The sequence below is a fragment of the Takifugu flavidus genome, chromosome 9, assembly GCF_003711565.1.
Source record: "Takifugu flavidus isolate HTHZ2018 chromosome 9, ASM371156v2, whole genome shotgun sequence".
NCBI classification, from domain to species: domain Eukaryota; kingdom Metazoa; phylum Chordata; class Actinopteri; order Tetraodontiformes; family Tetraodontidae; genus Takifugu; species Takifugu flavidus.
In genome coordinates, this window is record NC_079528.1 from 2,647,588 (window position 1) to 2,671,099 (window position 23,512).

Here is a 23,512-nt window from a genome sequence, read left to right on the forward strand (position 1 = left end):
GGACATTGGTTTATTTGGGAACCATCTCGTATAATCACTACGGAATTGCTAACTTGAAAGGACAAATATAGGAGATACCAGTATATATAATTCATTTTTCCAATTCTTTCATTATCCACGTTCAACAGATTCACGCCACAATCTGGAACTAAATTAGAAATGAATGAGCTCTGTTTCGGGGATGGTTATAGGTGTGCGCCGCGCAGTGATTGAACACACAACTTTACGTCATAAAATGGGAGTACTAATGGCTCCATACAGAGGGTCCCACTGGTTTCCCTCCTTCCCTCCTACCATGCGTCATCGGGAGGAGAGAGAGGCTAAGAAAAAAAGTGGAGACAGGGTTGACTTTCAAAATGCACCCTTCACTCAAGATCGGCCTGCTGTACCAAACTGACACTTAAATCTGGTAAATATTACCGGGAAGCAGAGGGAGTCTTCTGCTGTCATATGACAGGTTAATAGGTTACTCTGGAGCTCTTGGCAATGTTTCCTAGTCCCAGCACATCCACTCCCTTCTCTGTAAAGGATATATTAAACTTGGAGCAGAGTCATGATGTTATAGTGTCTTCTCTGGGTGTCTCTCCCCGTATGGACTGCTGCGCCGCGCCGACCTCTTCCTCCTCCTCTTCCTCCTGCATGCTGGCTCGACTGAAGCAGGAGCCTCCCCGGGACATGTCCACCACCGCAGCCTCGATGTTTGGAGAAGACCCGCAGGACACTACCAGAGGCGGCAGAGGCAATGCTCTCTGCTTCCCTGCTACCTTTTATGGGAAATCTTTCATGGAAATGGATGCAGTGAAAGGTGGGAAATCAGATGCGTTTGAAGAAAAACGGAGAAAAGGTGAGCTAAATAGAGACTTTTTAATTTTTTTACGATGTGGCCCTGTACCAATTGGGGCCTGCAGGCTGTTTCATATGTGCAACACTCACTTCATATGCGCGAAACTGGTATTTGCAAAATAGGTAAACTACACACAGATGTAACACAGTTTAAAAGTTTGCTTTTGTAGGAAAGAGGTGCCTTAATTTGGAAGCAAATCTTAAAGGTCAAAATTGAGAAAAATTAAATCGCGTTTTTTTTCTTTTTGAAATAATTCGGTCTTGTTTTAGGGGTTGTCAAAAGAAAATGAACAACCAAGCGTAGATGTAAAAGTAAAAATAAAAATAAAAGTTAGAATGGTGCTGCGTATTCGGGTGAATGTGTTTTCAAAAAACGAATTTCATTGTTTGGCTTTTCTGTGGTGCCATCAGAGGACTTCAGTCTTCCCTCCGAGTCCTTGGGGGATATAAAGTCTGAAGATCCGGAGCGGCCAAAGGCCCGGCGACGCAGGAAGCCCCGGGTACTCTTCTCTCAGGCGCAGGTGTACGAGCTGGAGCGTCGCTTTAAGCAGCAACGGTACCTGTCCGCCCCGGAGAGAGACCATCTGGCCGGTGTGCTCAAACTCACTCCGACCCAGGTGAAAATCTGGTTCCAGAACAGGAGGTACAAGTGCAAACGGCAGCGGCAGGACCAGAGCCTGGAGATGGTGTCTCTGCCGCCGCCCCGGAGGGTGTCGGTGCCGGTCCTGGTGCGGGACGGGAAACCTTGTCTGGCGGCGGACACGGCCAGCTACAACCCGTCCTACAGCATGAGCCACATCAACCACTTCACTTACAACAACTACCCAGCCTTCAGCAACTACACCAGCCCCGGCTGCAACACAAACTATGCGTGTAATTATCCCGCAGCGGCCACCATCCAACCCATGCAGGGGTCCCCCAACAGCGGCAATTATGTGAATTTTGGAGACCTGAATAATGTCCAGAACACATTTACCTCCACTAATGGAGTGTCCTCCTTACACGGCATTAGGACGTGGTAAAGAAAATACCAATCATCCCTGTTCAATATTTTGTTTTTTGATCGCATGGGTTGAGACTTGGAAGTTTAACTTCTTTTATATTTAATAGCTTTTGTTTTTTCCTCGCACAATCTTCGCCCAAATGATCCAAAAGAGACTTATTTAAATGTATTTTAGCGACGCACGAGAGTAAAAAATGTAAATATAGTTATTTTAAATCTCAAATAGTAGTTCCAGGGGCCTTGTTGAGGTTTTATACGGTTCGATGATCACTAAATATATTAAAAAAAATAAAGCTAATTTACATCTAAGATTAGAGAAATTAATTATTTTTGAAGTTTAAAAAAATATATTGTTTTTTATAAATATATATGTATATACGCCAACTTAATGTGCCGATCAGCCCCAACATTTTTTCAGATTCAGATTCAGGTCCTTTATTGTCCCACATGGGGAAATTTACAGTGCAACAACAGCAAAGCACGCAGAGAAAAATAAGATAAAATCCAAACCAAACTAGGAAAATGTTAGAAAATTGAAGCCAATAATAGTGAGTTAAAACCACGAAAAAAATCCTGGTTGAAGGTCGAAATAAAAGACCCCGACCCGCGCAGCCTTCAAATGGTTTGTGTCAGGTTAAATTGTTCAAGTGGCTGTTAGGGAACTTCCTTCAATGTGCTTAAACAAGGTTAAAAGGTTGCTTAAAGTTTACGCTTTTTTACAGCCCGCTGTCAGCCGCACAAGCTCTGCACGCATGTTTAAAGTTGCTGCCACAGAGGTGGCCTGACCTTGACCCAGCAATGATGTGTCAGAAACTCAGCTTCTGCTCATTCAGTCTGGAAATTCAGCTTTTGTGAAGCATCCTTTACAATAGATATTTCAAATGTTGAGTAATTTAAATTAAAAGTAAGAATGGATATTTAAAGAGAAAAAAACTCAGTAAATAACAGCAGTCTAAGTTATCTAAGTTACCTTTTTACAGTGTACAGTGCTGTGCTGAAGCTGATGCTCTGATGCAGAGGTGCTGAGACCCTTTCCTGCTTATCCAGACACAAACTTAAAAAAACACTTGATCGACACTATCGCAGCTCTAAATGCAAGAATAGTCCAATTTGCTTTACAGAGAGCTGAAGTCCTCGTCTAAGTGTGCAGTTATATGAACAGGCTCAGAACTATAGCTCCGCTCAACTGCCACCACTTTACATGAGTATGAGACGCTTAAACGTCTCTCAAGTCACTCCACACTGTACTGTGTGTTTTTCTCCATCATTTTGGTCAACACATGCTCACAAACTGAGCTAGGGTAAAGGCATTGAGTCAGTTAACGTGCCATTTATTGAAGATCGATGTTGACATTTATATAAAGTCAAAGGAGACAGCAATGCAAGGGCAATCACTGAAAGGGTAACAAGGTCATGTGATTCCTCTGGGCACCGTCTCCTCCCAGGTGTTGAAAAGGCAAAGTCAGATAACGGCGCCACACAAACCTAAAAATATCTGCTCTCGCCCTCCACCCACATCGGGCTGGGAGAGGAAAACAGGTCGCAATAATCTGCTTTTCCGGGTCTTATCTGAAGAAAGGCAGGGATGCATGCTGCTCTATCTCTGCCAGTGTGACCAGTGGCACTGAGTTTTTTGAACTTTTCTCCATGGCGGGCAGAAGTTTACCAGCTGTGGAGCTTTGGTTGTAATGTTTAAGGCCATTTCAGTATTCTGTAATCTTAAAAAAGGTGAGATTTTAAGTATAATGTAAAAGCCATCTACCTTTAAGTGCTCAAGTTTGATTAGATAGAAGGATCTCTTTCTGTTACATAGAAAATTCTGATATAATATTCTCAACATTTAAATAAATTCAAATAACTACTTTTCTACATTATTGTATAATTTGTTATTGTTTTAATTACACGCATGCTAATAAAACATTAAAATGGAATTTATGAGAAGTGAATTTCATTTCTGGAAGGAATTTCTGTACTTATTGTGCACTTAGAAAAGTAATTACACAGAAAAGCACACTAGTTTATCAGAGGAATGGTTTTAAAAAAGAATGGATCTTTAAGGAGAATCAACTATTCTCATAGCAGATTTGGGGAAACGAAATGCACAGCATTAATTGCACAAAGAGGAAATATGAGCCCTCTTCCACATAAGGGATCATCGCCGTTACGACTTTCAGAATCACAAACAGGCATTTGTCGTGCAGCGCGCGACATTTGGACTCATGCACTGATCACAAGGTGAGAGCTCCTATCATGCAGTACGGTATTTGGTCTACAAGAAGGGGAACAGTCTTTTTTTGAGGATGTATAAAACGGTGGCAAGGAAGAGGGCGAGTGCCAGGAAAATGAGCAGTTTATCAGTGAGCTCTCTCCGGTTGTACTTGGTAATGAGCTTCCTCCCCAGTTGGATGGTTCCCGTCATGGTTTTAAATTCATCGTTGGTCTCTTGGATCGTCCTCGACGAGGTAGCTTTCAACAGAATAAAGAAAAAAAAAGCAAACATTTGTGGACAATCTATCAATTTATCTGTGGCATATTTACTTGAAAGGAGAAACAGGAATTTTGCAACACTCTGTTTCTCAATTGGTTCTGACTTCTTCATATACCTAATGAGGTCACTGTCTCCTCACTCTGCTGAACCTGCTGCGCCATCATGCGGCTGATGCTCATGAGGTTCTCCGTAATGCCACTGGACGTCTCAGCCAAGCACTCTTTTGTCATCTTCCTGCAAAACAGAAGCAGAATGTCAATAATTGCTCAGTAATCATTAGAGCTGGTCAGTTCATCTCTCTGAATGCAATCAATAGAGCGTTAGCTAGCCTTACCGGTGCCTGGCAGCACCATCTGGTCCACAGAGAAGTTCCTGCTTCTCCTTGTTGTCGATGGACAGCTTGCTGGCCAGGTTGGCTTTCCTCCAAGATGTCTGGTTACTGCAAAACAGTGAAAATTTAAGAACCACACATTTTCTTAAATAAACAACTGATCCTCTCTGCATCACTTGGGCAGTTATTCGGGAGATGACGGGACATTACCTGAGCATCTGCTTTCTGTGTCCCTCTACTTGACTGAGAATAACCTGCTTGTCTGATTCTCTGTCCTGCTCCATGGCCATCTGCTCTAAGTCCTTTAAAACACAAGAAACTTGCTGATGGACAGTTCGGCTGCTGCCTTTTCATGTATGCAGAATTATAAGTTCTTACCTGAATTCTTGACCTGAGATTGTGGAAATTCTTTTTCACATCTGCATTTAGCTCAGTCAGCTTACTTTGAGGACCTGGGCACTCTTTGACGTCCTAGAGACACATTGAAATTCTACTTATAACAGGTTTAAGGATTTCAAGTCAAATTTGCTGGTATTGACTTCTGGATAGTGAATTTTCCCCTGTGCTTAAGAATTAAATAATAATGGCATAAGAAAAATCAGTTATTTATTTTTAAGCACCTGACAGCAGTTGCACAGTTGTAGCGCGGATGCTAAAAAGCTGCAATGCGACACTTTTATACGACAAGCTAATTGTCAAAGGTGTCGCAAAACAGCAGTAAATAGTCTTACCAATGAAATACTCGCACCTGGATGAGGGCTTTGATTTCCAAGTCATATTTGAGTATCTCTTGTTCACATATTCGTACGTGGACATCGGCGGACGCCATGTTGCCAACGCTATCAAGAACTACGGCAAGCGGGATACCGCATCGTTCTGACCTTCGACATCCGTCAGAGCTTTTACGACCATTATAACGTACGGTAGTCATAAAACTGCAAGTAGAAAGTTAAGAGATTAATAAGTGAATCCTGTCACAAATGCATGTTTTAAGAGATGACATTTTCAATACTGCTTCACTATATTTTCAGCAAAAGAAAGAGTAGACACAAAACACTATTTGAGTATTAGTTTATTAACAGGTCACTTAACGCTCAAATTACACTGCACAGCATCCACTTTAAAAAGGCCAGGGCACTTATGGGGACAACAGCAATAAACACAATATACACAAGCAAATAATAACAGTATATTTTTCATTTTAATTTAATGAAAGCACATTCAGTGAAATCTCTCAGAAGATCCTTCAGGAATTACTCTGAAAAAAGGCACCAGTGTTGATAGCCCTCAATCACACATCCATTTGTTTAAGGGTGATTTAGAAGAATGTCACGCTGATGAAGAGTGCATAATGCAGCAGGCCCACAGCTCTCCTGAGAAACATAGAGAGAGCTCACGTGAATAGAATAGATGTATTTTATTGCTCCCAAAATGAGACGTTGCAAAAGAAAGCCCAACAAGGAATAATTATATATATATATACACATACACATATGTATATACACACACACACACACATATATATATATATATATATATGCACAGGCCAAATGTGACAAATGTAGGGGTTGTTATAAACTCTTCGCTTAAAGCATAATTTACCTTGGAGTTCTTGAAAATAAATTAAGACCAGTGATAGTTCAGGTACCAGATAGTGTCATTGGACAAAGTAGGTCCGAGAAGTGGGTTGAGCTGGGCCAAAATTGCTATCAGCCAGCTGAAAAGATCAAAAGAACATCATTATCATCGCATTCACAATTTTTTTTTCCATTAATTCAATCAGGCAAGGCAAAGACTCAAAAAGATCCCAAACTCTGATGATAAAGATGCATTTGCACCTTTGATGCTTACAGCTATATGCTGAGAATGTTCTACAGCTTGCTATTCTATTTACCTTATCTAGCAGCAGATAGACAAAATAGAATTTTAAAAAATGAGAGCCCTCCATTTTCTTAATGCGAGGTGTCAAACAGGAGGCGCCAGGTTGGGCTTTACTTTATCTGGGACAGCCTAAATGTGGACTGGAGAGGATGAGAAACAACTGCGACAACTTCTTAATATTTCACAAACTTACAAATGCATAAAAGCATTTGTTGAAAGTAGCAAGAAATGTGGGAGTAAGCCACATGTAACTCATCTACAGTGTCTGACAAAAGGAATGCATTCGATTTCATAAGCAGGTAGAGATAGATATTCTGTTTAATGTCAGAAAAGCCTGTCCCGATGGAAATTCTAACGCTGCTGATGTTAAACACATGTCCAGGGGTTACTTACAAGAGATAACAGCAAACTGCAGTTAACACCAGCATTGTGACAATAACTCTGTAGAAATAAGAGACAGAGTGTGAAAAGAATACGCTAAACGTCATGAATAAAAACCAAATAGCAAATATATTATTATAGCAGCTTGATCCCGTGATGCGAGTGACAAATGCGCAAATAAAGGAAGTGGGGGGGGGAAGATCCCCACGTTAGCTTCAACTAGCTAACCATCACTTTAACTTCGTGATTTTACCAGATAAGGTTTACATTTCTCAAACTGCTCAAGTGACACTCAGAGAAAATGCACTGGTTGATGTGGCCACTTTCAACAGTTTAAATGCGACTACCATGCCATTAAAGACGAAACTAAAATTTTAGCTTTCTGCCATTGAAGCAATGAGTTAGCTAACAAACTTACCCTCTGTTCGGTCCTTTCGGGATGAACCAGGGAACTACTCCTCCAACAATTCCCCAAAACAGAGTCATCACTGACATGGCGATTATAAACCTTAGTTCAGCCATTGTGTTCGTTTACTTTAATTCGAGGATGTTGGAGAAATAAGAACTATTGCAAGCACAAACTTGTGTTTCCTTCAACTCCCAGCGTGTCACATGACCGGTGACCAGAGGGAGGAACTACAGCGAGCCAGGACAGTACAGATGTTCAGTCTTCTAAAATATGCTACTTTTATACTCTTTCTCTACATTTAACCCCAGAAGAAAATAGGCAAAAACACCAGTAGCAATGTCTTGCGACACGCTTAGTGCGGATAATTTAATTGCCGTTACTATTGCTTTTCACCCGCTTAACTGTGAAAAATGCGACACCTATCGCTCAAGTTAAAAACTACAACCTCAGCAACGGGTGGATATGACGAGTGCCCTTTTGTCATTTAAATGAGCCAGATTATAGTAAAATAAAGTGATTCCTTCCATGGGAGGGGGGTGCTCAGTCTCTAAGGGACTGGGCTGACTCCCTGGGATAAAACGGTGAAGAAAAAAAGATTCCTTCCATAATTTAGCTCTGTAAAATCACATACATCTAGCAACAATCATTTTTGGCATTTAACAAGTGCTGGTTAACCATGGTAACTTAAATTACTTCTAATTACCAGTGGAAATACAGCCAAGATGGTTTAGCTTTAACATATGTCATTAAAATCTATTTTAAAGATACCACCAGCTGAGGCCCTCATCAGAACAGGTGTGTGGTGCACAGCTCCCGTGTTACGCCTGTACTCTGATGATCCTCGTTCATACAGGCTCCCACAAATATAGAACTAAAATATAAATGCTAATTTAAATATAAATGTTCAATTGGAGACACAAGACAAAAGCAGCACTCTAAGAGAAACGAGGCAGACAAGAAAGAGTCCATTTTTACAGTTTATTGATAGCAAAAGTTCCCGTTCACTCCTGCATCTTCTCGATGGTCTCCTCCTTGTATTTGCCCTTCTCCTTTCCATCACTGCGAGATTTGGCCTTGCGCTCCAGGATCTTCTTGCGGTCTTTGTCCAGCTTTAGCCTGGTGATCACCACCTACAAAAAAAGGTAAATGTTTCATTGACAGGGATAAAATCTCAGAGATTCTAAAGTATGTAACATTTATAATATTTCTCCTAATTAAAAGAAAACATATTTAACAGCCAAACTGGGCTGCCTGTAGAGCTGATCCATTCACCATTAGGTAATCAACTACACCGATACTGCACATGCTGAGATAGAAAACATGTTTTTGTAGAAATGCAGTTATGTAAATAAATTAAAATGTATCATTTAGAAAACTAATTTAATAATGTGCTCCCTACAACAGGAGCACATAACTGCTCCTAGAACACACATGCAGGCACAGATCCCAAACTGTCAGGCTGCTACCTGAGCTAATCAAGTACCAGGAATGAAGCTCACAAATGACAGCGAAGGGCAACTATCAATGAATGGTATACCAAAATGAACACCACTCTTTAAAACACGCATCAGCTCAGAAAGGACACACGGCAGGATTCCACACGTCACACCTTTAAGGTGCACTTCCAGCATGGATTTAAATTTTTAGTCAACCTTCACTTAATATGCTAGGTGCAGATCATAAAACAGAACTCTAGTTAGTTAGTTGAGGCTCTGTCCTCATGAGGATGTAGCAAAGGTAAAGTTTGGTTTTTAGTTTGCACCAGTTCTTTACATTATCCTGTAGTAACTACACACAGAGTGTTTTATCCTGACAGCCAGTGATTATGCATATCTTAAAACACTCTACTTCCAGGAATGCAGATCTGTTTGTCACTATACTTTTTTGTACATCCCAAACCACAGACCACACATTTACATATGCTATCCAATTCCTTTGAAACAGCCCAATCTGCCCTGCACCGACTTATCACAACCAGGGATGTAATAGATGTGAAATGGTTGTGTTGGAGTGGTTGCAAAAATGAAATTACAAATGTTACAGAACCAATGTCAGCAACACAAAAAAGACACAGAACAGCTTTAAACATTTAGTCTCACAATAAACATGAGCGCCAGTTGTCACCAATCTTTCCATCATTCTACCTGACACCAAGTGGTAGTTTCTTCAGACAAACCCATTGATACATGTTATTTATGCTAAAGCAATGCAACCTTTTATGACTTGATTTAAATGTTGAATGGGACAGAGTGTTATGTCCATGTGTGTTGAATTCCATCAGGTATGCTGGAAAAGTCAATGCCAACACAGACTAAAATTTAGACATCCGTCTCACCTTGCTGGGGTGAATTCCGACATGGACTGTGGTTCCATTGGCCTTTTCTCTCTGCACACGCTCAATGTAGATGACATACTTCTTCCTGTAGACCTGCACTACTTTGCCGATCTGCTGGCCTTTGTAGTGTCCACGGACAACCTGTTGTCAACATTACAATGAAATCAAGCAAATGCATAAACACCTGTGCTATTCGGACAATTTTAACATTTTAGGCTACAGTACCTGGACTTCGTCATCTTTCCGGATGGGCATGGACCTCACATTGTATTTCTGGCGAAGTTCCTTAGACAGGGGGGAAGACATGATCTTCCTCCTGATGTGTGAGGGGGCATTGAAGTGCCTCTTGCGATTCTTGCGGCGGGAGGATGTTACAAATGGGTTCAGCTTCATGATGCTAAAAGGACAGGATAGCTTGTTAGTATGTGAAATGCATGTTGTTTAACATACTGTAGGAGAAACACCCAAACTGCACTTCTTACACTTTGGACAACTAAAATTATCAAGTGAATGATACTCTGGTCTCAAATGCATCACATGTAAACATCTCACTCCATACCAGAACATTTATATGCAAAAACAACACCGATACACGCAGTTAGGTACTAGGTCTTGGATAGCTAACCCAAGATGTTACGTCGCGTCTATGCTAACTGTGCTAAGCTAGCAAAATTACACAGTTCCCACTACACAACGGACAAGCAATTGCGTCTCTACGTGTAAATGAACAAAATCATGCCGAACTTGAGACAACAAATCAGGTCGACCGAGAGCCGTGTATCGACAAAAGGAAACATTTTCCTACAGCAGATAGGCAACATGCGGATACAAATGGACTGACAGGGCGCTCTATACGGACTCGTTTTAATTATCATTCTCCCCACAACATAGGTTCAATATTAGTCGTTCTAGAACTGCTTTATTGCCTTCTGTGCGTTGAAACTGTAATATGGATGAGAAAAGTATATTGTGGTGTGGATGGATAGTGATTACTGTTATAGATTTATCAGCCAGGAATTCTTACCCTGCCGTCTACTCCTCTATGGCCGGCGGAAAAGAGACTCACAAACTACTTCCGCTGGCATTAGTTCACACTCAAATCTCGCGAGAAGTCACTTGTTGGACCGGTCAGAAAGGGAACCTAGCAGAGAATAAAATACATAAAATCAATTTATGTGAAGGGGTAATGTCTCCGCGTGTAGTTACAATTTTATTAAATCATTTTGCATCACGATTAAATCTTTCTTTCATTTAAAGTCTAAATTACCCAATACCTTTAAAGGAACATTTAACATATCTATGGCATTTTGTGTCTAAAATAAAAAAAATTCGTTATTCACATTTTAGTTAATCATACTAATGCAAATTATTAGTTCATGTGCCTAACTACATGCAATTTATTGCGGCGTTTTAAACACATACCTAATGCGGCCACGAGATGGAGCTAACAGCAAAACCAGTAACCTGGTAAACAGTTGGTAACAAGTTGTGTCTATTACTCGTGAAGTTTTGCCTCGATTCGCCTCTTCTTTACGTAACTCAATGTTACAGTGCACTGGTCTGCCACGCTGACATTTATAACAAAACACATATAGGAAGGGGACATTTTGTGAAAATAGTGGTCTGCATACTGCTGGTATGCGATGAGGACATTATGATCCCAGGGCACCGTGACAGTCTGCAAAGGCATGTTTACTCCAGGCACCTAACAACCATGGTGGGAAGGTAGTGGCAGACAACGCATAGGATGACCTCCCCTCTCAGAGGACAGAGGCGACCCCTCGTCCTGCACTCATGCTTCGCACACGCACACACACACACGCGCGCGCGAAGCAGCAACACGGAAGCTGAGGCGCCGTGCGCAGTTAGGAGTTGTTTTTCCCCCCTACTGGAGCCTGCTGTCCGGTTGCTCGCTAAAAGTGATGCTGTCATCTCCTCCTGCGCCCTGGACGTAGAGCCACTTTCCCCCTCCGCAGCCCTCCGGTTCTGCCCTGTCTGAGCGGCTGTCGCGGCGGCAGTGCGGATGTGGAGCACTCCAAGCAGCGCTCTTCACCCTTCCGCAAGCATCGGAGAAGATGAAATGTTTTTCCCGATACCTCCCGTACCTTTTCCGCCCTCCGAGTACCATCCTCTCCTCTACTTGCCACACCGAAGGTAGGGTGGGACGCCGGCGGGCAGCTGTCAAAGGCTGCGAGTTACTTTCTTTGAGCGTGTGACATGGATGTCTGGCTGGTGCTGATAATATAGTCAATTCTACTGCTGTGCAGAAGTTAAGCTCGTCCAGTCGCGGGGCTGTTGACACGCAGCCGACCCTCACAGTGCATAAAGCTATTCTGAGATCTGAACATGGGTTATTTACTGCTGGGAACTGTCTATGGATGACTGTTTGTCTGGATACTGTCCGTGTATTCAAGGCTCGTCATTTTGATTTTTCAGCTGCAAACACGCAGCCCAAGTGAATGACAACTAAGAGACTAATTAGCATGCATGCAACTCTTAACGTGCATGGCAGTAGGCCCCTCTGAGACGCCACATGAGACTTAAGATAAGATGGTGAATGTCACTCAAGCAGCAAATAGCTGTATGTTTATAATGACCCCCGAATCACTCAGTATGTTCAAATTTCCTACCTTGGGGCTTACACTGTTGAAATCATGAGTGATTTGACCCTGGTCTCAGTTGCCATAGGGATTTGATTTTACTGTCAGACAGTCTGAGTGTTTGTATAACCAGACATTTACTAGGTCATAATGTGGAGACTGAGCTTGCTGCATTATTTAGCTGTGCATGGTTGCCCTCTTTGCTGTACATGCTCTGGCCTCAGCCCCGTGGCACAGGAAGGAGCGTGATCGTCTGCAGTCAAGAGTGAAGGGGTGATCGACACGGCCTTTCAGAGCTGAGCTGACCTATATATATACACACACACACACACGTATGTATGCAATCATAATGTGCATATACTGTACATTTCTCACTCACTCACTCACTCACTCACTCACTCACTCACTCACTCACTCACTCACTCACTCACTCACTCACTCACTCACTCACTCACTCACTCACTCACTCACTCACACTCACTCACTCACTCACTCACTCACTCACTCACTCACTCACTCACTCACTCACTCTACATATATCTTAATAGCAGCCTGGCCTTTAGAACAGTGTTTCTGGACTGTTGACTGTCTACACAGATTGTGTGTGGACTGTAAGCATTCCTGCTTCCATACCGCTGGTTTGATGCTAGGATAAAAGCGGAGATGATCTGATCAGGAAAGGCCCGGCTGAAGTGCTCCGCTTCAGTAACGTGATACGTGAACCCGCATTGCTCTCTGTGTGGAGAAATATGAAGCAGTTGGACACAGAAAATCAGTGAGACATGTTGAGCCGCGGATGCTGGAGGCGAACGGGCTGTGATGACACCGCAGACGACCTTGGAAGTAGGATTTGCGAAGATGAACGTGGTCATATCATCTGTAGGCTCTTCCTTGTGTTCCAGGGTTTTTTAAACGGGAAAATTAAGCATAAATCCAAACTACACCCGTGCTTGCAGTTCCTGTGTTAGATTCCAGTGGCAGTGCTGGTGGAGGAACATCCCTGTAGTCCTCAATGTTCCTCTCACGCTACCCCGACCCTGACTTCAGTATCAATCATGCCCGCTGATCAGAGTTCATGCCGGGGGAAGATGAGTGTGCAGTTACCATGCTGAGGGAAAATGCATTATATAAGCACTGAATCAGCTGCATTTGTCCGTGTGTGTGTTTTTGCATATCTGGGGCAGCATCACATCACCTGAGTCCAGTCTGTCTTTTTTATTTCCCAGTGATATATTTCCTAGATCAGTCTTTCGCCTCTGCTGTGATGGATTAAGTCTTAAAGGTTTCTGATGGGATGCACTGTAAGTGTGTGTGACTTCTGCTGTCCTGGGTCTGAGTCAGGGAAAAAGGTTTGTCCCTAACGAACACCATGTTTCATCTCACGGTGCCATCAATCATCCGAGCTGGTCCTCCCGCAGCATCCTCCACCTCATCATTCTCGCTGGAAAGTCATTATTTTCTCCAGTCTGACAGCAAAAAAAACAAGAACAGTACAGAGACAACAATTGTCTCACAATATTGACGTAAAGCTGTATACTACCTTGAAAAGTATTAGGAATTTGTCTCATTTTTGACACCACCATTCAGTAACAGTGTGTATGTCAAAGGTTATGAGTTATAAAAGTTATTTCATTTTATAATAATATGAATATCATCTGGATACCAATCATGCAGAATTTTGTTGGTTTATGGACCTTTCAGATCAACTTTTTAATACTTTTAAAAAAAAAAAATCACCTATTAGTCAGCTAAAATATCCATTAGGATTTATAAAAAGGGGAGACCGGTGTTCCAAAGGTTTCTCCAAATAGCTGGACCTAAATTTCAGCAGTCTGCTGCGGCGCCTGACTGAAGGGGTGTTGGTAGAATACCGTTATCATAAGTCTTGCTTGGGTGTTATCATGACAGTTGCCCACTTCACAGCTCCCAACAGGCTCCTCCCACCTGTTCCGTCATTGCGTGCCGCTGAGGCCAAACACCCTAAATCACCACACACACCCTCGTGGTTCCACACGTGACGGCTCTGTTCCAGTGTGGTCCGCGCTCCGCTTCAGAGGACTGGAGTCCAGAGAGCAAAAATTGCACTTAAATGACAGGATGAGGTCCTTGATGGATTAATAAACCCAGCGGCAACGACCTGAGGCTTTCCCCCAAAGCACCACATGTATTTAAAAGTTAGCGGCTTGCATCATCAACATTACTTTAGCATTATTTTGCAGTTTTGTTTCTTATTTTTCATGAAAGTAGTTTTGCCTGGGGTGTTGTAAGCTTAAAAGTCATGCTAAATGTCGCCAAAATTATAGACCATTAGACCAAAACAACCTTGCCTAACCTCATTTTTCATGATTAATACTATAATAAAACAGGTCTACACTGTTTTTATTTAATTTAATTTACAGCTGCAGAAAATCACCCCGTTCTGCAAACTAGAAAATGTAAGTGCTGCAACAGATTTGCTCTAGAAATTTGATTCAACTAATAATTTGGCAATGGCATGATCTCAGTTTGTCACTCTCCTGAAGTACTCTAAAAAGCAAAAAGCAAAAAACAAACAAACTAAAAATTAATGAGCCTCCTGTCTTGTTCGTGTTTGTAGTGGAACTTTTTTACACATCACTTTCCTCACCATGTGAGGTGGTGACTCATAAACATATATGACCATCTATTAAAAATGATGGCACAGTAACATAGAACAATAACATTTGGATAATTTTTTGTTTTTTTTATTGACCCCATCTGCCGTAGAGCGAAATCCAGATCTGCTTGGAAAAATGGTGAGCAGAGATACAAATTATCGGTGACGCTTCATAGTATTAAACATATCCTTTGAATCGGGTGGATCTGAATCTTGTGGGAACTGATATTAACGTGACGCAGAAGGGCGAAAACACCAAAACATAACAAGCTCTTTCTCACGCAGCACTAATCCGCAGTCTCAGGTAACCACAAACACGTCCTGCCACGTCTCCATAGTTGGTCTGTGCGAAAACAAGGGAAGAGCGGAGCGCGTTTGAGTATCGCTGACTCGCACTTTCACTCGGTCGGCCCAGCGGGAGTTAGCGTATCATTACTGTAAATGCTGGGACGTGAGGCGGATCCTCCCTCTTGGTTCTTCTCAGTTTCACAACCACAAGTATTTCACCTCTGGCCTGCTTGCAGATGGCAGATCTCTTGAAAACACCCTGTGTTGATATGGCATCATCTCCCCAAGTGGGAGGAGTGGAGCCAGACAAAGAGGCTCCTTATTGAGGACCGCTGGGCCTTTGCTGCAGGTCAAACACCAAAACACAGACTGCTGTTGGGTTTGATGTATATATAGAACATCAGGATGGGATTCCTTTTTTACTGCCTCCTCTCAAACCCCAGCTATGCAGTGCTTTATAGGGACCTATTCACACTGTTGTAATAAAATTCTCGGCTCATTTCAAAATGTTGAATAATATAAACATATTTGTTCACTGTAAATGCAGTATAAAAGATAATCTCAGTGTTAAACATGAGATGTGTATTTATTCAGAGATAACACGTACTTTTAAAAGGTATTTCTATTTGTTTTATTTGAGTATGAATGTTCATCCAAAGCTGGTCTCTGTATACCCAGGTGGCACATATGTGAGGGTTTCTTTGTTGTGTCAAAGCTTTTTATACAGGTTGCGTGATTTTTACAGTAAAAAGGGGCTCAGATGAATCTTTGATAATGTGCTTCAGCAGTAGGGAGGAGAACAACATAGAAGGGGATACGCAGGTTTAAATTTGTACAATGTAAAGAAAGAAATATTGATTTTTTTTGTAATGTCAATAAAAATATGTATTGGCTCTGAGAGCAGATCAGAAATATTGATGAATGCAACTGTTATTATAGGTTGTATAAGTCTAAAGTTCTGTAGATTAAATGAATTCTCAGTGATTTGAACAGTAATTGTTCAAACAGTATGCTGTTTCCTGAGTATTTTACAAAAACAATGGTGTAATGCCAAATATCAAGGCTGGGGAATGATTTTTATTTTATACTGTTTTGATATCTTGAACCTCCCACCCACACATCTACTCACAATAAAGAATGCAAATTGAATTTGATTCCTGACCTTGACCTCTTTGTCACTTCTGAACAGTGTCAGAGGAACTACGGTGGCTGTTGAGGAACAAATAGCTATTTTTTTGACCCAACTGCATCCAGAAATAGTTCCTGTCTGGGTGTTTGTTGTAGATATCTGCATATTCTTATACTGCATGAGTTACAAGTTTTAGCTGTTGAAGAGCAATAGTTCATATCTAAGTTTTGATGACCGATGAATAACTTCATATCTGACCTTGGGATTTTTTTACAGTTCCTTTATGCTGCCACTAGAGAATTAATCAATGCAAGTGTAAAAGAGTAATATAAAACAAGGCCAAGAAAATAGTGTCAAATGATGATTTGACCCCATGTCAATGGCTCAAACACTGAAGAATTCAAGGACAAGATCATATTCTCTGGTCAAGATCTCTCTGGGAATCAAAATGAAGTATTTGAACATTGTTAGGAAAATTATCCATTTGAATTATGATGCATTTTAAGTTTTCAGTCCGTCTAAACAGCTCTGAGAAGTATCAAACAAGATTAAACGGGCAAATTTCAGAGCACATTATGCTTTGATTAAATTCTCTGCTCCCACAGCTTCAGAAGCATTACTGCTCCCCAGGGAAGAGAGTCATTGTCCAGGTTTTATGGAAGCCATGCCATCCTATAGGAGGCCTTCTTAATTTAATTCTCCTCGTTGGTGTCACATCCATTCTGGGACACACATTGTAATAATTACACACACGTGCACACCACCTCCACACACACCCCACCAGAATGCTACAGGAAGTCAAAGGTCAGGACTAGAAATCAGACACAGTCCCCTTTTATAGGTTCTGTGCATAGTTGATATGCCCAAAAATAGCTTGCAAATGTTGTTTGTTTCAGAGAGAAATCTGAGTCCAGCGATCGATCGGGGACAAGGCAGCAAACTGAAACAGCCGCTATAGATAGAAAGCTGCTTGTTGTGTTTTCTGTCAGTCAGCACCATGGACAGGGCGCGATGGTCACGAGGGATCGAGGGAATGACTTGACCGCGGTGTAGTGAAGGCTTATTCTGTTCTGTCTGAATGGTGTTCCACTCATGACAGATGCTGCTGGGTAAATGATGGAGACTTGTGCAATTGTGAGTTAGTGGGAAGTACGCGGAGTTCCCGTCCGGCTCTTAGCCGCTTCTTCATTTTGGACAATGCACACAATCTGGATGGATGGGTGGATGATGATGTCATACAATGAGTCATAGACCAGTAAAGCAGTTGTCTATTATATATATATATATATGACACAATGTTTTAAAAAAAAAATCTATGTGCACTATTTCTCCTCAGCGAGGTGGCAGGATACAAATGCTGTCTTAGCGAAATTATTGAAGGACGGCGGATTACCTCATTAGTGAGGGAGTTTGTTTTAATTAAATAGTTTATTCAATTTGTCTTTGTTAGCTCAGCACAAGCAAAGCATCCTGTCATCAGCACTAAAATTATATTGACATGGTTAGCGCAGAAGCGCTCCTCTGACTTGCACACACTTCAGCGATGGTTGAATTTTGCTCCACCATCTGTGCTTTACTGGAAGCTAACCAGATTTTAAGTGTCACGAACACTGTTGCCCATCCAGCGGGATTACACAGACGTGCCGGCTGAGCAGTGGTTATCTCATTTACCTGACAAATTCAACCACAGACTCCAGAGACTCCCAGATGGGTTCTGTGACAGGCCGATAAATCTAAATGTTAAAAAAACCCAAAACAGGTTGGATTTACAGAGCCTGCACTTTAAAATATTGCTTAGTTCCACTTTACAGTTTAAAGCTTTACATCTCTTTGCAATCTTATCATGCCATTAGGTTTCCATTCTGCCAATCAGAGTTTAGCCCTTTAAAATTGGTTGATTTAATTTTCTTCCATCTTAGCTTTAGCTTTTTTGAGGTCACATTGATCTGTTAAATTGATGTGTGACCTAGCAACCCCAAACGAAAGCTTCTGAATGAAATGGTTTTAAGGGCCATGACCCAGCGCACCTAAACTAATCCAACCGTCTTTCCTGTGTCCTTCACTTCACCCCAAAGTGGCATTGTGTTGTGTTTTTATGGACACATCAGTAAAATGGTGTCTGTTAATGAAGTAGCTCAGGAGGGAAGAAGATTTACGTTGATTCAGAAGGATGAAGCTGCTGGAAAGTTTTCCACTGCTCCCATCTGGACTGTTTAAAAGTGTTTGCTGGGGTGGTCGTGTGGTAGTGGCTGATGGATGGTGTGATGTTGTTGGGAAGAGGAATAAATGAGAGGATGAAGGTGCAAATTGAGTTGAAAAAAGGAGTTGGTTTTTTTTTTTAAACCGAGTGCTTGGCTGGTGCACACAGCTCTGCCTGTTTTCATACCAAACAGCCTTGTCTGGCGCTTGACCAGCCTCAAAGAGACCAGTGAACCCAGTAGCTCGCTCACTTTATTTCCCTTCTTGACGTTTTGGCTCACCATCGACTTCCTCTTCTTCATCTCCCATTCACCACTTTGTTCTGTTCTCGTACCTTCACTTTCTCTGTCTCCACCCCCTATTTGGACCCTTTTATCTCGTGTTCCGGTAGCAAGAACGGGTCTGGGTTCAATCTAAGGCCTCCAGGTTTCCATAGCAACGTTTTGTTTCCTGACGTCATTAGTATTGATGTCGTGTCGTAAGGCCGAGCTGTCCTGGCACAAGGCGTGTTTACTGTTTACCACAAATGTAGACTATTCTGTGTGTGTGTATGTGTGTGTGTGTGTGTGTGCGTGCGCGTGTGTGTGACATGGTAACAATAAACGAGTCAGCAGTAGAACATTATAAAACGTGCTCAGTTTTAAGTAACATCAGAGACTGTAAGCATTTTAAATCAGATGAGACTTGCGAACAATTGTCATTAACTTTTTGGTAGTTTGAAGGACAAACTAATCACTCTTTAAACATGCATATTGCAGTTAATAAATCAATGTGTGTATGTTTGTTTTTATCCTCGTCATTTCAGTCCGTTTAGCATCATCCACATCAGTTGTCTTAATGGGTTGTGTATTTTATGGTAATTTTAGATTTCATTTTCCCAGTTTTGATACACTCTAGGGTCATTTTATTGTCTGTTAAAAAATGAGATTTCATTGCTCTTTTCATTGCTCCACTCGTTCAGTGAAATCCTTGGCCCACCAATAACCAACACAACCTTTTAAACGTCAATGCCTTTTATCAGGCACTCCTCAACCATTATGTGATCAGCTCATTTTGCTTTTCTGTCCAAATGTAACAGTCCATTCAGTCTCTCCTTTTCTCATTGTAGACAGTCTATTTGTCCAGCTACATCCAATTTATTTAGCCCTACTCTCCCATTATACCTCCATTTAGCCACTCTCGACCAAGTAAAAGCACTTCATTTGTCATCTCTGTCACGCTATAACAAGCCTATTTATCATTTTAGGAATTATCCACAGAGAATTTTAGCTTTAACATCAGCTAATCTTGTAAAGTCAGGATGTGTTTGATCTGTGATTGAATGAATTTGCCCATTTTCAGCCACTTTCTGACTAGACACATCATTTCTGGCTATAATCATAGCTTTATTGTATGCATGGGATCGTTGTGAATATTGTAGAATTTGCCTTTTTGTGAAGAACCAAGTCTCACTCCCACTTCCTGTCTCCCTCTGTGCCCCTCTGACTGCTTCATTGGCTCTGAGAGGATAGATGTCACCTCAGAAAATGTCTTTTTGCTTGCTTCTGTGCGCACATTTGTGACCTCATGCATCTGCAGTGACTGCTCAGATCACAGCTCTGCTCCCAGCAGATTTCCATCTCTCACTATATGCTGAGTGCACAGCTCACCAACAGGCCCTCGGCGGGCAGGTTGTGGCCTCGGCCTTTCCACAGTAATTAGTTCTGCTTGGAATATTTGGTCAGGGGTGGACAGAATATAGATCTCATATCGACACTGTTACATCACATGTAGGATGTGCAATTCCCACCCACAACACCACCATTTTCCTTTCAGGCCCAATTAAACTGGCTTGTAATGTTTTATGTGTGACGCAATTGCTAACCGTTGTCTTTGGGATGCATGGGCAGGATTTCCTGCATTGATGTGAAATGTGAACCAGGCCTATTCCTTACATAATCGGTTTATTTTCAGGAACATTTGATTTGAGTCTGACCAAGACCAGGGATCAAATTCTGCTCATAACCACTATCTCATTTTTCCTGTCCTCACAGATTCTTATTACTTCCAAAAAAATATATTTAGCTTGTTTTGTATAGTAATAGTGTGATTTGTGTCATTAATAGTAAGTCATTATGCAGTCATGACAGGATGTAGGCAAAGAGAAAACGTGGGTATTTGAGACAGTTGTTGATTGCTTCCTTGTCTTGATTGTCAGCTGAGGGGTCCTCCTTGAGACCCGGTCCATATGTCCTCCTATTGCCTGTCAACTTTTAAACTACCGTGCATTGTCTGTGGTATGCTGCTCATATTTGACTCATAAAACTTTTTTCCCAGCTGGTTGGAGGTGTATATCCCACATACATACAATTCACCAATGAGAAGGGAAAAAAACACATTTGAAATAACACATTTTCTGTAATGTAATACATCCTTTTGCCAGGTAGTGGCGCTATAAGTTTAGGTGTTAATGCAACACTAAGGAGAGCACTCATTTGTAACTACTTTCATTTATTTCATTTATTAAATATCCATGTGTACATGGCACAAAAAATGAACAAAACATATATTATATATCTTTAACACACAGAATATACAGCTTCTTTCAGATGTGGTCTATAAGATAATATACTATTACATTACTTCTGTTTCTTTCCTATTAATATTCTACTTTAAAGAATAAAAGTGATTTTCACAACCAGACAGCATGATTAACAGACAGATGGACAGACTTCATTTGCCAGCAAGCACAATCCATCTCTCCTATGCAGAAATGGTAAATCCCTCAGGCTAGTTTGCAGCAAAATCCGTCATGCCAGATCAATATTCCCGGCAATAAAGAATAAGGCCCTGTTCAAATGAGAAACTGGCCTGTTGAGCCAATCGACAAGCTTCTATGAAAACAAGTGGTGTATATTTATCATGTTATAGCCTGTCTTTAAGTGTGTGTGTGTGTGTGTGTGTGGTGTGTGTGTGTGTGTGTGTGTGTGTTGTGTGTGTGTGTGTGGTGTGTGTGTGTGTGTGTGTGTGTGTGTGTCAATGATAGAATGAAATGGATGGTGGACAGCTTGCCACCCTGTGGGTACCACGACCACAGCATCTCCGCGATCCTTGCTGGCAGCTGCTCTTCCAAATGGGATTTTCTTGGAGATTACAGCCTCTAAGTGTGACATGCCTCTTGTGTTTATCATTATTGTTGACCAAGTGTGTGTGAGGACTGTTTGTTATAAAGCCGCGTCGGCTGTGTGTGAGATAGATTAAGTGTGGTGGGGTCTTGAGCTGAGGTCCAAAGAGAACATGTTCCATTGTCACAAGGGGCTGGTTGGAACATGAGCAAACTCTCACTAGCAGGCTGTACCAAGAAATAGGGTGGGGGGGCTGTTCAGATATGGGGTCGGGCATATGTTGTGCTGCTGCTGCTTGTTTTAATATCCACATTAGCAACAACCAGACTGCTGTGGAGGATTCAGACTAACTTAACTCAGCTACGATCAGTAGCTCTTAGTTCATTAAGACCATGTGCCAACAGAAATGACCACATATGTTATTATACGTTAAGCAGCTGTATTTAAATGGGGGGTTAATGCAGTTGCCGTTGTGACACTCAATCTATCAACATGTTAATGGAAATCCCCATTCGATGAGCATTGTGCTAACTTCCTAAGCACTCCACCATAAATGTGATGGATTTGGATATTTCTTTAATCATCTCATCACATTTGCATTTCAGTTAGTGCTGGAAGCTTTGCCGACAGCCAGTAAGTTACAGTGTAGTAGTGTAGTTTCATTTTTCTGCCTTTGTGTTTGAGGACAGCCTGAAATATGTACATTTAATTCCCCCACTACTTCTGCATCAGTTGTGCCAGCCCAGTAAGCCCAGAAAACCAGGTAAGATTGCATGTTTTGAATGCATTTGAACCAATTTGATATCAAAGTTAGGGTCAGGATTGGGGTTGGTCTTTAGGGTTTTGGGTTGCAGTTCATTTGTACTGGGTGTGGGTGAGTGGAAAGGCTGCATTCCCTCCCCGAGGGGGTCCACATTCAAGGCCAGGCCTTGGCAGGCAGAAGAGGAAGAGCCGCACAGTCCTGTCGCTATATCATTGAACAGCTTTTTCAAAAAATAAAAGAAATAAATAACTTGGGTCGGGTTAACTCTGGTTTGAACTGATTTGATATCAAAATACTGATTTGGGTGCCATCACTAATGAGTTGTGATGTAAGCAGCAGAGACAATTAGGCCAGTTTGGTGTGGTGCGACTTCCATTCACGCAAGGTGAGCACTCTAATTCGGTGTTCATGAAAGCAAGAATGTTTGCTGCCACTGAACAAATAGCTTTAAACAGATGTCCAAATCAAGATTTTCAGTGTAAATCAATTTTGATTTTAATGTTCCATTCTGCAAACAAATCAAAGACACATTTGTCAGACTTTAAAGTCATTTAGAGTAAATTAGAATCAATCAATTTATACATTTATTATATGCTTTTTGTGACATCATAATTCATAACTTACCCTTTAAGTGAGATTGGCTCAATCATGGGCTGGAAAATATTGCATGCAATAATCATAAAAAGGTAATAAAACCGGGAAGTGATGTTTATTTTTAACTTTTGCTAAATATTTACACTCTATAAATATATAATATTTAATCTTCATAATATCAAGTGCAAAACAAGAAATGAATGACTTAGTTGGTTTTGAATGCAGTCAAGGTTGTAGTCATATCCGAGGGCAGAAGCTACTGAGCCAAATGACACCAGGCATTTTATGGACTACAATACCCAGCTGATGAACACTTCATGCGGTGTGATACATTTAAAAAATAAATAACTGTTGGTTTAAAAAGTGAAACTATAAAGTGGATGTTTTATTATGAAGCGGTGACCTATATTTTCAGGGTAAATCTTTAACCCATTTCTTTGCTGGAGATTCTCCTCAGTGAAGAGCCACCCGTGGTCCTGAAAGGAAGGCGCGCATGGCTCCCTGGTCTTGTATGGGCTGGTGGCTTTGT

At 41.5% G+C, this 23,512-nt stretch overlaps 5 protein-coding genes across 7 annotated transcripts in view; 2 read left to right on the forward strand and 3 right to left on the reverse strand.

The window, feature by feature from the left end:
- Nucleotides 1-248: 248 nt before the first annotated feature.
- On the forward strand, nucleotides 249-3,708 carry nkx2.5 (NK2 homeobox 5). The gene is made up of 2 exons (XM_057042546.1): nucleotides 249-844; nucleotides 1,255-3,708. Exons 1-2 carry the CDS (start codon nucleotides 487-489, stop codon nucleotides 1,863-1,865), a joined length of 969 nt encoding a protein of 322 aa, XP_056898526.1. The 5' UTR covers nucleotides 249-486; the 3' UTR covers nucleotides 1,866-3,708.
- bnip1a (BCL2 interacting protein 1a) lies at nucleotides 3,161-5,562 on the reverse strand. The gene is made up of 6 exons (XM_057042547.1): nucleotides 5,414-5,562; nucleotides 5,044-5,136; nucleotides 4,876-4,967; nucleotides 4,669-4,773; nucleotides 4,450-4,568; nucleotides 3,161-4,312 (listed from the first exon to the last, which is right to left on the reverse strand). The coding sequence occupies exons 1-6, from the start codon at nucleotides 5,492-5,494 to the stop codon at nucleotides 4,116-4,118; spliced, it is 687 nt and encodes a 228-aa protein (XP_056898527.1). The 5' UTR covers nucleotides 5,495-5,562; the 3' UTR covers nucleotides 3,161-4,115.
- Nucleotides 5,563-5,719: 157 nt separating this feature from the next.
- Nucleotides 5,720-7,559, reverse strand: atp6v0e1 (ATPase H+ transporting V0 subunit e1). Of its 2 annotated transcripts, none has more exons than XM_057042550.1 (4): nucleotides 7,346-7,559; nucleotides 6,940-6,987; nucleotides 6,268-6,382; nucleotides 5,720-6,038 (listed from the first exon to the last, which is right to left on the reverse strand). In XM_057042550.1, exons 1-3 carry the CDS (start codon nucleotides 7,447-7,449, stop codon nucleotides 6,289-6,291), a joined length of 246 nt encoding a protein of 81 aa, XP_056898530.1. In that variant the 5' UTR covers nucleotides 7,450-7,559; the 3' UTR covers nucleotides 5,720-6,038; nucleotides 6,268-6,288. The 2 variants fall into 2 exon arrangements, with proteins under 2 accessions (XP_056898530.1, XP_056898529.1); XM_057042549.1 differs by having other exon boundaries at nucleotides 5,720-6,041.
- A 741-nt stretch (nucleotides 7,560-8,300) lies between these two features.
- Nucleotides 8,301-10,811, reverse strand: rpl26 (ribosomal protein L26). The gene is made up of 4 exons (XM_057042548.1): nucleotides 10,696-10,811; nucleotides 9,897-10,068; nucleotides 9,672-9,812; nucleotides 8,301-8,466 (listed from the first exon to the last, which is right to left on the reverse strand). The coding sequence occupies exons 2-4, from the start codon at nucleotides 10,062-10,064 to the stop codon at nucleotides 8,338-8,340; spliced, it is 438 nt and encodes a 145-aa protein (XP_056898528.1). The 5' UTR covers nucleotides 10,065-10,068; nucleotides 10,696-10,811; the 3' UTR covers nucleotides 8,301-8,337.
- A 605-nt stretch (nucleotides 10,812-11,416) lies between these two features.
- ppp2r2ba (protein phosphatase 2, regulatory subunit B, beta a) overlaps nucleotides 11,417-23,512 on the forward strand; it is a 33,594-nt gene continuing 21,498 nt past the window's right edge. The window contains exon 1 of one of the 2 annotated variants that reach the window (XM_057042543.1): nucleotides 11,417-11,825. Coding sequence is in view for 1 of the 2 variants with exons in the window: in XM_057042541.1 (XP_056898521.1) it covers nucleotides 11,747-11,825 (79 nt within the window). In the remaining variant the exon portion in view is untranslated. The remainder of the gene's footprint in view (nucleotides 11,826-23,512) is intronic. The other variant, XM_057042541.1, reaches the window with a different exon arrangement.